This window comes from Bacillus rossius, chromosome 17 (assembly GCF_032445375.1).
Source record: "Bacillus rossius redtenbacheri isolate Brsri chromosome 17, Brsri_v3, whole genome shotgun sequence".
Lineage (NCBI taxonomy): Eukaryota > Metazoa > Arthropoda > Insecta > Phasmatodea > Bacillidae > Bacillus > Bacillus rossius.
This window is the reverse complement of record NC_086344.1, coordinates 24,982,066-24,997,947: the sequence shown is the minus strand read 5'-3', so window position 1 is coordinate 24,997,947 and position 15,882 is coordinate 24,982,066. Positions and strand designations below refer to the sequence as shown.

Genomic DNA, 15,882 nt, shown 5'->3' with positions numbered 1-15,882 from the left:
AGCCGGCGTTCATCGATTTATTAGACGTTGTCACGTCAAAAATCTAAGTTGATGTGTAAATAAAGGATTATTTTGAAAGTTTTTACACCAGCGTGTAAGAAGGTAAATGATTGTATCCCAGCAGATGTGGGACTTCAGCAATTTTTTTTTAATGGTAGAGAAACATTCATGTAAAATTACATATATTTGTAAATTTGTGCATTTAGATGGAAACAAGTCTATCACTACAATGGGCTCAGCTTCGTACCCGGGCATTTATGCATTTTGTTGTCCCAGTACCTCCAATAATTTAAATTTATTTGTAAAACGTTTCCTGAATAACTTACCAATATTAACTGCGCACATTAATAAGCATGATAACACAAACTAAAGTCCAATAATGAATAATCGATTAAATTTTTGATTGTTAAAAAAATTTTGCTTTAAATTAAACGTCAATTAAAATATACAATTATGCGCCTCTTTTTTTATAAGAAATACCCAGTAATTACTGGGCGGGAAAAAACGTTTTTCACATATGCAATGTGTTGTAAAAAGTTACAATATCTCTCTTGTATTATTACTAACTATTTCTTGGCAACTGGATTCCAAAGTAATTTATATATGCATATAAATATAAAAAATGTATGTTCGTTAAGAAAAAAAATCTTAAATCTCAGTAAGTTGAGAACAACGTTGCTTTCGAAAACGCGCGCGTTTTCATATGATTACGTCACACCTGTGACTGGTAAGAAAATTGATAAGAATTTATGTAGGTGAAGACATAGATTTTTTAGTATTGTTACGATCGCGCTTGGCTGCAGTGCTTGGCGTCGCCGCGCTCGTTCGGCCTGTCTGCGCCCCCTTCCACCCGCATCCTCTCCCTGGTATCGCGTGTCATACTATCTCGCGACATCCTGACCTTCGCAGCGCGCACCTGCCTCAGATCGAGTTGCGTAAAAGAGGCCGCACTGCGGCATAAAAGGACTCAGACATGTTTATCGGCGCGTTTTGTGGGAACCCGATGCTTGTTGCGTTTATCGGCGTTCTTTGAGCAGCCGCCGCGTCCTTCGACAGGACTCACGACGCGTTTCTGGGCATTTCGACGGCGAAGGTCGCGCGATATCTCGGAGACATGCCCGATTGTTCTTGACGGGAACCTAAGGGCTATATAAGGAGGTGGGGCCGACCTTGAGCCAGTCTGAGTGAGTGAGTGAAGTCGGGAGTTCTCCCGCGGCGGAGTTTCCGGGCGATAATGCCGCGGGTGCGGCAGAGTGGCGAAGTCCTTGGACGAAGGTTCCAGGGCAGGGAGGGAGTGAGTGAGTGAGTGAGTGAGTGAGTGGAGTCAAGAGTTTTCCAGCGGCGAAGTTTCTGGGCAATAGTGCCGCGTGCGCGGCGGAGTCCAGAGCGAGGCGTCGAGCGGATCCTCGGCGAAGGCAATTCTCGGCAGCGGCGGAGTGCTGCGACGGTGTCCCGCGGCGGAGACCCACGAGGGGCGCTGCGGCGAGAGTTGCGCCAGAGGTGCGGTCCAGCGAGGTGTGTGGTGTGGATTGTAAGAAACGAGTGACTAGGGAAGCAACATTTTTAAGTGCAATTGATTATCTGCAATTTTAGAAGATTATTTGTGACATACATAAGTAGTGGCAATAAATAAAACTGTGTGTGTGATAAAAATCTTTAATTGGGCTATCCTTTACGAACCCGCAGGAAAATCGTAACAGTATACTTGAATTGCTGTAGGGTGACATGTATGGAGATGTGGAGAGATGTATTTAGAGGAGAGAGACAAGAGGGATGTCTTGCGGATGTGCAGGGCAGGGAAGTGACGCACGGCTCTCTTGTTGGCGGTTGCAGGCGAGCGACTTCGACGCCTTCCTGTGCAAGCAGGAGCTGGAGCGGCTGCAGCGACTCGAAGACCCGCCGGCGCCGGAGGACGCGAAGCCGCGGCGGGAGTCTGCCTCGCAGATGGACCAGTTCTTCGAGGTTCCAGGTCATCACCACCCCCACCACCACCTCCACCTCCACCACGCCGGCATGAGGCACCCGCACCCGGCGGCCGGCATGAGCTTCGTCTCCCCCAGGACCATGGCGGGGCAGCACCCAGAGGACGACGTGTTCCTCAGGCCGCCGCTCTGGGAGGACATCACCTCCAGCATCCAGAAGCTGGACCCGGAGAACGCCGAGATGCTGGCGGCCGCGTCGACCGTCGTCAAGGTGGAGGCGCCCGACGAGCTGCTCGCCGCCCCCGTGGAGGCGGAGCGCCCGCCGCCCCCACCGGCGCTGCGGGGCGGGGCCTTGCACTTCAAGTGCGCCGCCGCGGTGCCACCCCCTACGAGGCCGGCGTACGCGCCGCCCCTCACGCCGCCCGCGTCCGAGCCCGGGTCCCCGGGGGCGGGCAACCTGCCGCGCCGCACGCCGCCCCCGCCCTACCCCGCCCCTGCTTCCGCCGCCGCCGCCGCCGGCGCCAAGTACAACCGCAGAAACAACCCGGAGCTGGAGAAGAGGAGGATACACCACTGCGACTTCGTGGGTGAGTCGAGCGCGGCACTGTCACGCTTCACAGTCACGCTTCACAGTCACACTTCGCCGTCACACTTCGCCGTCACACTTCATTGTCACACTTCAATGTCACACTTCAATGTCACACTTCAATGTCACACTTCATCGTCAAACTTCACTATCACTCTTGATTGTCAAACTTAACCGTCACAATTAATTGACAAACTTCATCTTCAAAATTCACCGTCACACTTCATTGTTAAACGTCACTGTAACACTTCTTTGACACATTCTATGGTCAAACTTCACTCGAAAAATACGGATTTATAATTTTTAATTGATTTAAAACTTCAGGTATTAGACACTGCGATAGAAATGTAAATACTACAGGTGGTCCCGCTGATCCAGACTATGTGGAATCGGACCTTTGTCCGGATCGCCTGAAGTCCGGATCGAACGGAATTTGTCTAAACATTCATGCTATATCAGTTTCAGATTAGTATAACTATAATGTATTTCCCTTCTTTAAAATAATGACGATTGTGATAAATACGTACGAAAATTGTGTTTTCAACTACATTTCTTGACTCAAATCACACGTAGTTTCCGCATCCACCGCTAGAATTTGCTGCCGGAGCAGCTACGTCGAATATCAAATCATTTTATTAACAGATCTAAATTTCAAACTAAATAATTAAATAACTCCGACAAAAAAAAGCGACAAGGATTTTTTTTTAAAACACCGCCATAAAAGTACGCGAGTCAGGTAGTGCCAATTAACAAAAGAGAAAAAAATGTTCTCGCTAAGAAATATGCGAACACAATGATGAAGATAAAAATATATATTACGGACGACACAAATGACTACAACAACAACAACAACAACAACAACAACGAACACAGTATATTCCTTGCGTTATTGTTAATACTATTTCGTCTGTACTGGTGTTACAAATTTCCGTTCCGTGCGACTTCCGTCCCATTTCACGAAATTACTCCTTACCAGTTGTCGTCTACCGAGAGCTAAGTTGGTACACACACACACAATTTTTTTTGACGTGATAACGTCTTATAAATCGATGAACCCCGGCTGCACGTACGAAAAATTGTCACGCACCGCCTGAGCCACGCGTGCAAGAACCGGCCAACCACCGTGCGAGAAAATCTTCTATAATATCAAACAGGTTATGGCGGGCTTTTTTAACTTATTGTTCGTGATTATACTTAAACAAATTATTTAAATAAAATTTGCAAAAACCTGTAAATAATATTTGAAAATTAAAAAGTATGCAATTTTTGATCAATTTTTTTCTTATGACGTTATCACGTAAAATTATCGTCCGTAAACCGACTTTACAGGCAACCCCCCCCCCCTTTTTTTTCGTGAATTCTTTGATTACGTTTTTTCCTTTCACGATAAATCAGTTCGAGGTTATTTTATTTTAAACTGACGGCTCCGCACGTGAGTTTGTCCATTTCTCAAACACGGAGAAAGTCCATGTGCGGCGGCAGGCGTCGCTATTGGCGGAGGCCCTGGTTCGGCAATATTTCAACTTCCCGATGGTATCTCCGTTAAGCTTAGCCGACTCCTGGGTCCTATTGGGTGTTTTCGTGCTCCGCGCCTCGCTCCCTGGGTTCACGGCAAACCAGTTGTGCTTCTCCCGTCAGAGGAACTCCTCGACAGACGAGACTTTACCGGCGGCCAGCCGGTTGTGGAGCCACGATTACATTGCCAACTCGTTCCACTCTCGTGGCTAGACTGAATCCACCTGATTTAATACATAGAGACCGGAAAAAAATTCGCGGTTTCATTTCGCGATAGGCTAGAACCCAAATGTATTTAACCTTTTGCTGCTTCAGTGATTGGACCACAGGTCGTCTGAAGGAATCAGAGCCGATGAATAATCCCGAACGAAAGAAGTATCGAATCAAAAGCATTCTAGTTAATAGTTGTCACGAGTCAGTAGCCAATGAGCATATGTAATTTATCCGAGTGCATAGAGGATCTTGGAGTCTATCCTGTAGGTCATTGAATTCGCGAATTTTTCCGGTCCCTATTAATACAGTTTCTCGGACATGCATACGCCATTCCAAATTTTGCACTGTTTGTCACGGGGGAAAAATATTTCAAGAACGCAAATTAATAATTAAAAATGAAAAAAAAAAAAAAAAGAGAACAACCCCAAAATCAGCTGATGAATAATATAATAATATAATAATTTATAATGCAAATAACTTATATGAGAACATAACATCACAAACACTCATGGAAACTGCCATAAGACTATATAACCTTTCACAGACACTCCCTGCCATCGACAATGGAAGTTTACGAGCAACCTGACATCTTTATACATACTTATATAAATACACTTTTAAAGGTTTATAAACATAATGTAATATCATTAATATTCATAATGAATAAATATTTTATTTATATGGACCAGTATTCAATATCAATCACTAATGTATATGATTTAAAAAACACATACATAATTTTTATTTGTATGTAGTTTTTTTATCCCTGTCAATTTTTGTTGCATGAACCTACACAGGTGTTACTGACAACCCAACGACGACAGCACAGGCGAACACATTCAAACTTAAATACCGGACAGCACAAGATCTCTGAGGAAGGAACTTGGTCATAAAAAAAATTGTTATAACGGTACAGACGAAATAGTATCAATGATAACGCAACGAATATACTGTGTTTGTTGGTTTTGTCGTCGTTGTGTCATCCGTAATGTATTTTTTTTTATCTTCATCGTTGTGTTCGCATATTTCTTAGCGAGAACATTTTTTTCTCTTTTGTTAATTGGCACTACCTGATTCTCTTACTTCTCTCCTAGCTGGTCATCGTTTGAAAAAAAAAGAATGTATAGCCAGTGGGAATCGAACCCGAACACGCAGATTGCCAAACCATGCGTTTGACCACTGCACTAAGCCACTGAATGGACGATAATTTGAAAAAAAAAAGTTTTATATATAGACTTTAAAATCTCTAAAGAGCCTTTTTTCTCGCTTTCTAAGGCACAGTCAGTTGAAATATTTCAGGACGTTGGAAGGGGCACCTGTCTGCTTCTACTCACACAGTTTAAGCCAAATCTGACCCTCCCCTTGTTAGATTAAAACGGAATTACTGGATTTAGAAAAAAATCACATTTGAAAGATTGACACTTGCTCGAAACTTTTAATGATTCAGCAAAACGAAAATTCTAGATTTCAATTAGCATTTAACATTTAGAACCTGCTTTCTTATGGGAGATCCCAGTTTGTTTGGGATCTGCATTATCAACACTCCAACATTTAACTTACAACTGCGGCAAAGTTAGAAGTTAATGCAATGCATTTAACCCCGAAAAATTTTTTGTTTCAAATAATTAAAAAAATACTAAACTGTAACCGAAATTTAAAACTAAAAATTATATATATATATATATGATCAATTTTATACACAATGTTAATGATGGGTTCGACTACTACTAGCGCCGTTAGTTCCGCAGGCCGCCGCGCGCTTCACTAAGCCGACGGAGAATGAAGCTAAGTTGCCAGACCTGTCTATATGACCGTGGTTAGAGATCATATTGTGCTAGCTGTGATATGGAAAACCTTTTAGCCTCCAGTTAAGTTAAACAACCGGATTGGTTGGTAGCTTGTTGGCGCAAAATCCAAGTGACATGTTAACTAATGTTATTGGCTGACATTGTTTGAAAAATTATGTGATCGTGAACTAGGAGGTAGAGATTTAAAAAGAGGTTCTTCTACCATGTTGTAGGAAGGATGTATATAATTTGGCCGGGCCCATTTTAAGGTCTAAAGGATATAATAGGCATATATCCGAGTTTAAGACTGTTTAAAGTTAAAACTGATATTAAGTTTGATGCAGCAAAAATATTACGTGGAAGATATTCAACTATACAAAAACAGTGAATGATGTTTTAAATGGTAATAGCCATTTTGGTTTCTCCTGGGTGAGTTGAATTGTTCACCAATTGAAGTTATATAACTATTTGTGACTGAGATTAGATTGATAACCCGGCGAACTTTGATTAAGATTTAGTCTGCAATAGTTAAAAGCTAAATCCTGTGATAATGTAATGTGATAAAAAGATCTCTGCTTTTGAACCAACTGAGCATCAAATTTTCATAATTATTTTTGTTTGAACCCTGAGAATTTAAAAACTAATATCAAGCGCCTAATGTGAACTAAATTAGTTTATTACAATATTAACCAACTATTGAACTTGAAGTTTTGAGCACCAGCGTAATTTATTAACTAGATGATCACTATTTTCTTTATTTTATTAAGGGAGGAAAGTAATGTTTTAAAACTCTCGAAAAAATATAAAATATATTTTTTTAAAAAAATACTTATCAGTATATTCAGGTTAACACTGTACCCAAATACATTTTGTATGTTTGTAGTTGTTCAATTTATGTGTTTTGTGCCGTTAAAAAGATAGTAAGAAAAAAATACAAACAAAGGTAGGATAGGTGACAAGACACACCACTATATATATATATATATATATATATATATATATATATAAATGTGTGTGTGTGTGTGTGTGCTGTGTGTATATCAACACACATCGCACATATACAACACAGACTGATACCACTTTAGATAGTGGTTGGTTACCTACACATAGTCCAGAGTGATACACTGATAGAGAGAGTCAGTTCAATGTTGAGCTACGATTATTTCGTGGATTCTCAGGGTTGTAGAGTAACACTAGGAACACAAAATAAATCTGGTTTACGTTAATGATTGGAATGTAGTGCTCTTGAAATGACTTTGACAAACTAAAACCGGTTACAATCAAGGAGAAGTGGTAGGTTACACAATCACACATGACAAGCCGAAGAATGTGACCTTGTTGTATAAATATGTTAACATGATGGCCAGTTGATTATACAGGATGTGTCTCAACTTGACCGGATAACTTCTGCTGCAGTATCTTCGCGACAAATAATTTGAAAACATACAACCACTTATGGTCTGAAGTGCTCCCCGAGTCTAGTATTTGTCTTTGAAGTTGGGGCTGAACTGCTGTTCTATCGTAAAATATAGAGAAAGAAACTAAGACTAAACGACTTAATTGTGTTTAATTGAACGAAGTGTTACAAACCACCGCGAATTTTGTGGCTGTAGCAAAATTATTTCATTGAAATAAAATGGGAGTAGCAACACGCAGGTCATCAAAATAAATGGAAATCAAATTTCAATGAAATGATTTTGATATAGCCACAAAATTCGCAGTTTTTTTTAGGATATCATTCAACTAAACACAATTCAGACGCTAAGTTTTCCATATTAAATACTTATCTTATTATATTACACATATATATTTGTTTGTTTGTTTGTTTGTCCCGTATGCTTACCTATAGCTACCATTCATCCTATTGCGACGAAACGTTACTGAGTTGTTATGCGCAATCACGCCAACGTTTATGAATTAGTACAACCATTTTACAATAGGTGGCGCATGAGTTTTTTTTTTTTTAACAAATGTGTTTATTTAATATTGTTTAGCGGCAGTTTTTTTTTTAATTTGAGTGCGTGCGCATGTCAGAATTGCATTAAACATAAACGAGAAATAAACAGAAATAGAGAGTTAGAGAGCGATAGAGAGATGTAAAGATAGTGAGAGATTTATAGGAAGATAGGTAGAGAGAGAGGGAGTCAGAGGTAAAGAGAATGAGCCAGAAAGAAATAAAGAGGTATAGAATACATAAAGATAGAGAAATTTAGAGATGTAGAGATATATGTATATAGAGGAGAGAGATGTAAAGAGATAGAGAGAAGTGTATATATGTAGATAGCGATATATATATAGAGGTATTGATATATAGATACATAAAGAGTTAGATAAAGAGAGAGAGAATGGAGAAATGATTCGTATGTTTGTACCTACTTCAAATAATTACAAAAAATAATGAATGAGGGATTGCAACAAATGCCGGGCCTTAGTTCGTTTAAAATAAAAACTTTGTTCCACCCCAACTTCAAAAAACCTAAATCAGACTTGAGAAGCACTTTAGACCACTAGTCGTAGAGATGTTTTCAAAATATTTTTTCGTGATGAACATGCAGCTGAAATTTTTCGGTCTAACTCAAAACTTATCGTGTATACAGCCTAGCTCTAGAAATTTGTTTACATTAAATGTGCGAAATTTTTTTCACTGTGTGAATCCGTGGCAAAGATAATGTTCACACGTGGTAAAGGAACGTGTTCAGAACCGAGGAAAACTAGTTGGGCTTTTGTCTTTCGCACGCGATAAGATGATGCAAGCATTGCCAAGCCCGTGTGTGATTGCTTTTTTTGTTTTTTCAGGCTGCACGAAAGTGTACACGAAGAGCTCACACCTGAAGGCACATCAAAGGATTCACACGGGTAAGTCACTTCAGTCCACACTACTGGCTTTAGTTTGTTCATGTTTTGCTCAGAGGCTTAAAGCTGGCACACGGGAACGGCAAGACGCCATATTGGTTCCAAAAGTTGTTATGTCACACCAATATTTTGTAGTTTGGTATTTTTAATTTTCCATTCGTTAAGGCAGAGATAATTGATGAAAAGTTTTTCAAACACTATATATTACTACAATTTATTTGTGTAAATGGAACTGAAAAAAATATCATGTAAAATTATAGATATTCGTAAATTTGTACATTTACATGAAAACCATTGTGTCGTTACAAAAATATTCGCATTACTACTGGTTCGTATTCTTTCCTGGACATGCATGCTTTGTGTTGTCCCAGTTCCTTCATTAGTTAAAGATATTTGTAAACCGTTCTCTGAAAACCTTTCTAGTATTAACTCGCACACATTATAAAGTACGATAAAAAAATAATCGCCAATTGTTGATTATTCTTTTATCTTCCCCATGTTAAAAAAAATATGATAGTGTTAAACATCAATTAATATTTAACAATTTTCGTAAGCACGACAATATATAGTCAGTATTGTTTTTAAAAAATGCATTTCATATACGAAAAAATAACCAAAACTGCGTGTTGTAAAAATTTAAATTTTTTTTTGTAGTATTACAAACGATTTATTGGCAACTGTTTTCGAAAGAAATATTTTGTAATAGTATAAATATGTTTTCTGTGTAGCATAGTTATTACGGACATGATTTAAGTTGTAGTCATTAAAAAAAGCCTACAATAAAAGAAGACGATGTTTTCACAAGGGAAAACTTTAGCTGTCGGTCACTGTAAACTTAAGACATTCCATTGTATTTTATGGTTCAATAAAGCCAAACATGCAAAATTAAACGACAGAAAATTGTTATTGCCTTAAAACTGTCAAAGTTTATATGCTTACTATTTTGAGCAGAAAGACGAAATTCGTACCAACATTATTTTTTATTACGTTTAAGTACTGATATTGGTTTGAATTAATCATCCCTGCCGTAAATATTCCAGTTTTTATTTTTCGCCAACAAACTAGGCCTATTTCCTTGTCGCCATTATGTGCTAGCTGTATCATATATCTTGTGGCAGGTATTTTTAGCGGGAAAATTCCTGGCAGGTCATTACACTGAAATAATCTATGACCAAGTAAGTGGTTTCTTCCTTGTGAATGGCGGCCGCCTGTAATAAAATCACTCGTCATTCAGGGCGCGTCGGCTTCTGTTAGAAGTTGCTGTGATTCGCGTGCTGACAGTAGTTGTGTACCTGAGAGAATCTCAACCAATCACGAACACAGTAGATGCCACAGTGTAAAGTGTGTACAGCACTCAGCTGACTTGAAATACGAGGGCGTATAATTAAATATCGCACATAATGTAAAAAAACAGGCGTGCGTGTACTTATGTAGATACGCGCGTTAGATGCTATACTTACTCGGCATAATAAAAAAAACTAATTTTTATTTTGAATGCAGATTATTAATATAAATAATAAAATGACTGGAGTTATATTATAAATTTGGTTAGTAAACTATAAATCCAAAAAAAATTACATTTTTTAAATAAATTCATAGTAGTCAGTATTAATATAAACACATGTATAACATGAATTAATTAATTTAATAAAGTAGAGATGATTTTAATTAATAATAAAAATCAATTAATATGCTGAATGTTTATTTTAACTTATTAATTTATTACTTATTATTTATTAAATAATAATGTAATATTTACTATTTATAATGCAAATAAATAATTCATAAGGAAACATAACTTATATAAATACATTTTAAAAATTTTATAAAATTTCTATCACTAATTTTTAAATAAATAAATGTTTTTAATGATATGAACCAGAATTAAAAATTAATCACTTAAGTATAAGTTTTTAGAAGCACATATATAATTTTTATTTATATGTAGCTTTTTTTTCATTCTGTGCATGGTGCGCGCGCAACGTAAAAATTCCCTCTCATAATTTTTTTTTTTCATAACGCGCCAAAAGAAAAGCAATTCCAAAAAGAAAAAAGAAATAAGAAAAGGGATGTTAATGAAAATATGAAACAGAAATGAAAGTATTGCCCATTTATTACTTTTAAACGTGATTTTCATGCACGTCGAGACACTTGCATCAACAATGGATCGTTTTAAAAATCCCGGTCTCACGGCACTCCGTCGGCTGCGGCAAGAGCCACATTCGCTCGGCCCGTTTTGAGTTCATCGCCGAGAACTGCTACATGGGTCTCAGGTCTGAGCTGTTTGCTGAGTGCTCCAAACCTTTTCAACCGTGTCCATCAAATTTTTCACAGACTGGTACGGTCAATGCAGTATTTTCACGGACTGGTGCGGTCAATACAGTATTTTCAAAGACTGGCACGATCAATACAGTATTTTCAAAGACTGGTACGATCAATACAGCATTTTCACGGACTGATACGGTCAATACAGAATTTTCACGGACTGATACGGTCAATACAGCATTTTCACGGACTGATACGGTCAATACAGCATTTTTACGGACTGATACGGTCAATACAGCATTTTCACGGACAGATACGGTCAATACAGCATTTTCACGGACAGATACGGTCAATACAGCATTTTCACGGACTAATACGGTCAATACAGCATTTTCACGGACTGATACGGTCAATACAGCATTTTCACGGACTGATACGGTCAATACAGCATTTTCACGGACTGGTACGGTTAATACAGTATTTCCACGGACTGGTACGGTCAATACAGCATTTTCCGTAAACTTCCGCCATCTCCGAATGAATCTCTCTCTTTTGCGCGGAGAAATCTTATAACAGCTCGTTGCTCCTTACAACAGTTGACGACGCCATTTCACCGGTGACTGACGAAAGCTATCGGTGCGTGGAATCACGATATCTAGCATTGCGTCCGGTCAGTAGCTCCCTCTAATTCCCCCCTTTTTAGAAAGTAACATCACCTTTACTAATTATTTTCCTTACTTAATAATTGACACGTGCGTTACTTAGTGATACGCCCTCGTGTTTTCATGAAACACAACATGCCGTTACACATAACCTTCATAAAACACGATCTCAGCAAGATCCATAGTGTTGAGAGTAACTGCCTTGTTGCTATAGACCCCCGTGTTAACGCGTATGCTACATCTGGTCAGGGTAGTAATATATTTTGCTGACGCATTAGCATCGCCTGAGGAAATGAAATCAGGAAAACACTAATAAGGAAACTTGGTATATGTAACTGGTTTTACTTGCACGTGCGTTTCCCCCCTCCCCTTCTCTTTTTTTTAGCGTTTGCATTCAATACACACTTCACCATAAAGAAAACTATAAATCTACATCATAAATAATGTATCACGCTCAAGAAGGGCACCTGAATCAGACTATATAAACTATCTCCAAGCCATGTGCTCAACGCACACTTCTGAGGAGTTAGAAACGTCTCAACAAAATACACCATGGCTAAATAATAAAATAATATAAGAAATATAAATATAATGAAATATAATAAAACAAAAAGTACAATAACTGAATAATTTATTACCTTTTAAATGGCTTAAAAAAATTATGCTTTAATGAGACATAAATTTAAGTATTATATTATACGCCAATTTTCGTAAGAAATGCTCAGTATTATCTCTAAAAACCTATTCATACATGCAAAAATAACAGTAAATTTATTGGAGTAATACAACTGGTTTCCAAGGGAATGTTTTGTAAAAATGCAGTAAATACAGGAGTCAACACGTGTCTCAAGTTAAGCAGCCAAAAAAAAAAAAAAAAAAAAAAAAAAAAAAAAAAGTCATCTTCCAGAGTTAGTACCGAACTTGTAAGTACATCTTTAAGAGTTCGTTGAACCCACGGATTTATCTCCTGGCTCTAGGTATTTACCATGAAAATCTTCATTCGTATTTGTGTTGGTTGGAAAGACTTATTCTGTCAAGCAACGTCCTTTTAGAATAGCACAGAAAAACTTTCTGGTGCTACACACGCCGCTCTTGTTTTACGTGTGTCCCCCCCCCCCCCCCCTAATTCCCCACCAAGCCTAGAAACGAGCACGCGATACGCCGATACCTTGCTGACGAGACGAGCGATGTTGCTGCGACTTTCCCGACCGAGACGCGACCCAGAAGACGTCCGAAGAACGGAACCGACCGCGACGACCAGCCAAGTACGGCGCTGATCGTTACGTCCAAGTGGTTCCAATCTTGCGGTGATTATGGTTAATCTGGACCCGCGGAAGACATGGAGTTGCCACCCCGTCAACCCCCTCGGGCTAGAATACCAACTGCGAAAAACTTGTTCCAGTGGGGGGACGAGCCTAGCGTGAGGTGGCGGGACGATTTGGACTCTTGGTAGTTAAGAATAATTCTCGGCGAAGTAAAGAGGACTGCAAATTTCGGGCCATTACCCGGCGACAGTCTAGATCGTAAACGTCTGCGCGCTGAAATGCCACTTGTCATTGGAACTCAAGGTTGCTTGGCATGCCCTGAAGCACCAGAAGTCAATGACATGCACCTTACACAGAGTAAAAGGGTTGTTTGAATCAAACAAATATTTGTTTATATATGGCGAAACAAATATTTACTTGGTGGAACAAAATATTTCGTTAGCTTAACCAAACTCGGTAAGTAACAAAAAATGATTTGTTACACCTAACCAAATATATATATTTGAGTTCACAAAATCATTTTTTTGTGGTCAACAGAATCTTTCCTGCTACAAAATAATTTGTTTGAATTAACAAAATATATTTATTTCGCCATATACAAACAAATATTTTGTTGAGGCAAACAAACCTTTCTCTCGGTGTAGATCATCAAACTGCGTGCAGGACTCCTGGTGCTAGGTCACCATTTACAAACCGCTCCAGAGTTATTAAAAGTGTCTGATTTAAAGTGTCGGGTTTCCGTACAAGTTTCGTTCCATGGTATATTTATTTTTGGTCAGTGAATAACTTTAAAACGGGTGTTTTCACGGGGACATTTTCAGGTGTGAAAAATTCCACACACGGTATATCGTAAGGGGCATATGGAAGTGTAAATAATAGGTAGGGTCTCTCCGATACAAGTCTTGTGGAGGTTTTGAAGACTGCGCGTCAGTTCTGTGCCTGGCACGTAGAGTCAAAAATTCGTGTGGTGTGCAAGCCAGCGTCGCCCTTAACGCCCGACCAGGCGGCCCATCTTAAAATAATATTACCGAATCATGTGCGGCAAAGAGCTAAAGATAACTGTGGCATCAGCCAATGAAAACTAACGGGTGACTTCATCACGCACACGTTTGTGGATTCTAACGAAGCACCACAAAGTACCTTTAAATTTGCTTGTGTCTAATTACAAGGTATACAACAAGAGGAAAGGATTCTTTGGGTGGCAAAGTATACTTGAAGCACAACTACTCATATGGTTCACATTGATGATAATACCAGAGCATTCTTGTCACGCCCTTCACAATCCTAAGCCAGTTATAACAACGCATGTGATCCGCCAAAGAGTTGGAACATATTATCGACCAATGAATACTTTAAAAAGCCTCGATTAATCCATGTAGGCAAGTAGAGTCTAGCGTGGAGCGAAATTATGTATATACATGATTATTTGGCAGATTACTTTTCTTCCTGGTTAGACTTAACTGTCTGCACAATTTATAGAAGTATAACTTCAAAAGTGTGTACCTAAGAATCTAAGTACACACTCCCTTTATGGTATGAGTAATTTCTTGAATGAAACTAAAGTCGCATGTAACAGAAATAGGTTACCTCTGTGCTGCCATCTGCGGCCTTCATCTTCACAAAGCCAAATAATAACTTTATAATATTAACTATTAATAATTTTTAACAAGATTGACAGTATTTTAATACAATTCCTTGTCGAAAATCAGCCACTTTTATTATTTTTCAAATATATATTTTTTTTTGCTTTTATCAGAGTCGTTTCATTTAATAATTTTAAAATTTCCCCTGCAAATCAAATGATTCAATGGTCTACGAATCTGCTCCAACAGCGAATTCTAACGGCGTGTGAGGAAACTACGTGTGATTCAATTCCAGATTGGCCGATATATAGGCAGGTGTCTTCGCATATGCTGTACGGTTGCACGTTTATTACATTGTATTTTTTTTTGTAAATTGAACAGAAATATTCATGTAAAATTACAAATATATTTGTAAATTTGTACAGTTACATGAAAACAACTGGTTCACTTGAAAATAGTGTTCGCAATTATACTGGGTTCGGTTTCTTACCCACGAATTTATGCTTTATGTTTTCCCAATGCCTCCAATAGTTATAGTTGTTTGTAAACTGTTCCATTAATAGCTTTCCAGTATTAACTGTGCATATTAACAAGCAAAATAAAACAAAATAAAATCAAATGATTGAATATTCGGTTATCTTTTTCACGGTTAAAACAACTGTGCTTGAATGAAACATCAATTAAAATATAAAATCATGCACCATTTTTTTGTAAGAAAATTACTGAGTTATCTTTAAAAAAAGGTATTTCATATATGCAAAAATAACCATAGCCATGTGCTGTACAAAGTAACAATACCTTAATTGGTAGTATTACAAACTATTTTTTGGCAACTGGTTTCCAAAGTAATCTTTTGTAACATTACAGACAATATTTTTTGTGATTCCAATCAAGTGTGACCTAACAATGAATTTTTCCTTTATTTGACCAATGAAAACTCTACAATGCCTTTATTATCTATGCAGGCAATAAATATTAATTAAAAAAAAATACCCATTTCAAAATAACTGCTCAGGGTGTCAATAATTATTGATCAATTTATAATGATTAATTAACAGTAAATGTTCATAATAGTTTAAACACACCATAAAGAAAAATTGCGCGTGTTACTGTTTCTTCAAACAATTCTGCAATTTGGAACACTCAAATTCTTTGAACGAAATATAAAAATTCATAACAGATAGAGCTATCTATGCGGGAAATGCGGGGACTGTCTCAACAGCGCTCTCTA

General features: G+C 38.3%; 1 protein-coding gene and 1 long non-coding RNA gene across 2 annotated transcripts in view; one reads left to right on the top strand and one right to left on the bottom strand.

Annotated features, from left to right (window-relative positions):
- Window positions 1–15,882, bottom strand: part of LOC134540787 (uncharacterized) — a 660,317-nt gene that overhangs the window by 226,764 nt on the left and 417,671 nt on the right. The gene's annotated exons all lie outside the window — the stretch shown is intronic.
- LOC134540785 (Krueppel-like factor 5) overlaps window positions 1–15,882 on the top strand; it is a 305,075-nt gene that overhangs the window by 213,730 nt on the left and 75,463 nt on the right. The window contains exons 2-3 of the mRNA XM_063383707.1: window positions 1,834–2,509; window positions 8,820–8,879. Coding sequence (XP_063239777.1) covers window positions 1,834–2,509; window positions 8,820–8,879 — 736 coding nt within the window. The remainder of the gene's footprint in view (window positions 1–1,833; window positions 2,510–8,819; window positions 8,880–15,882) is intronic.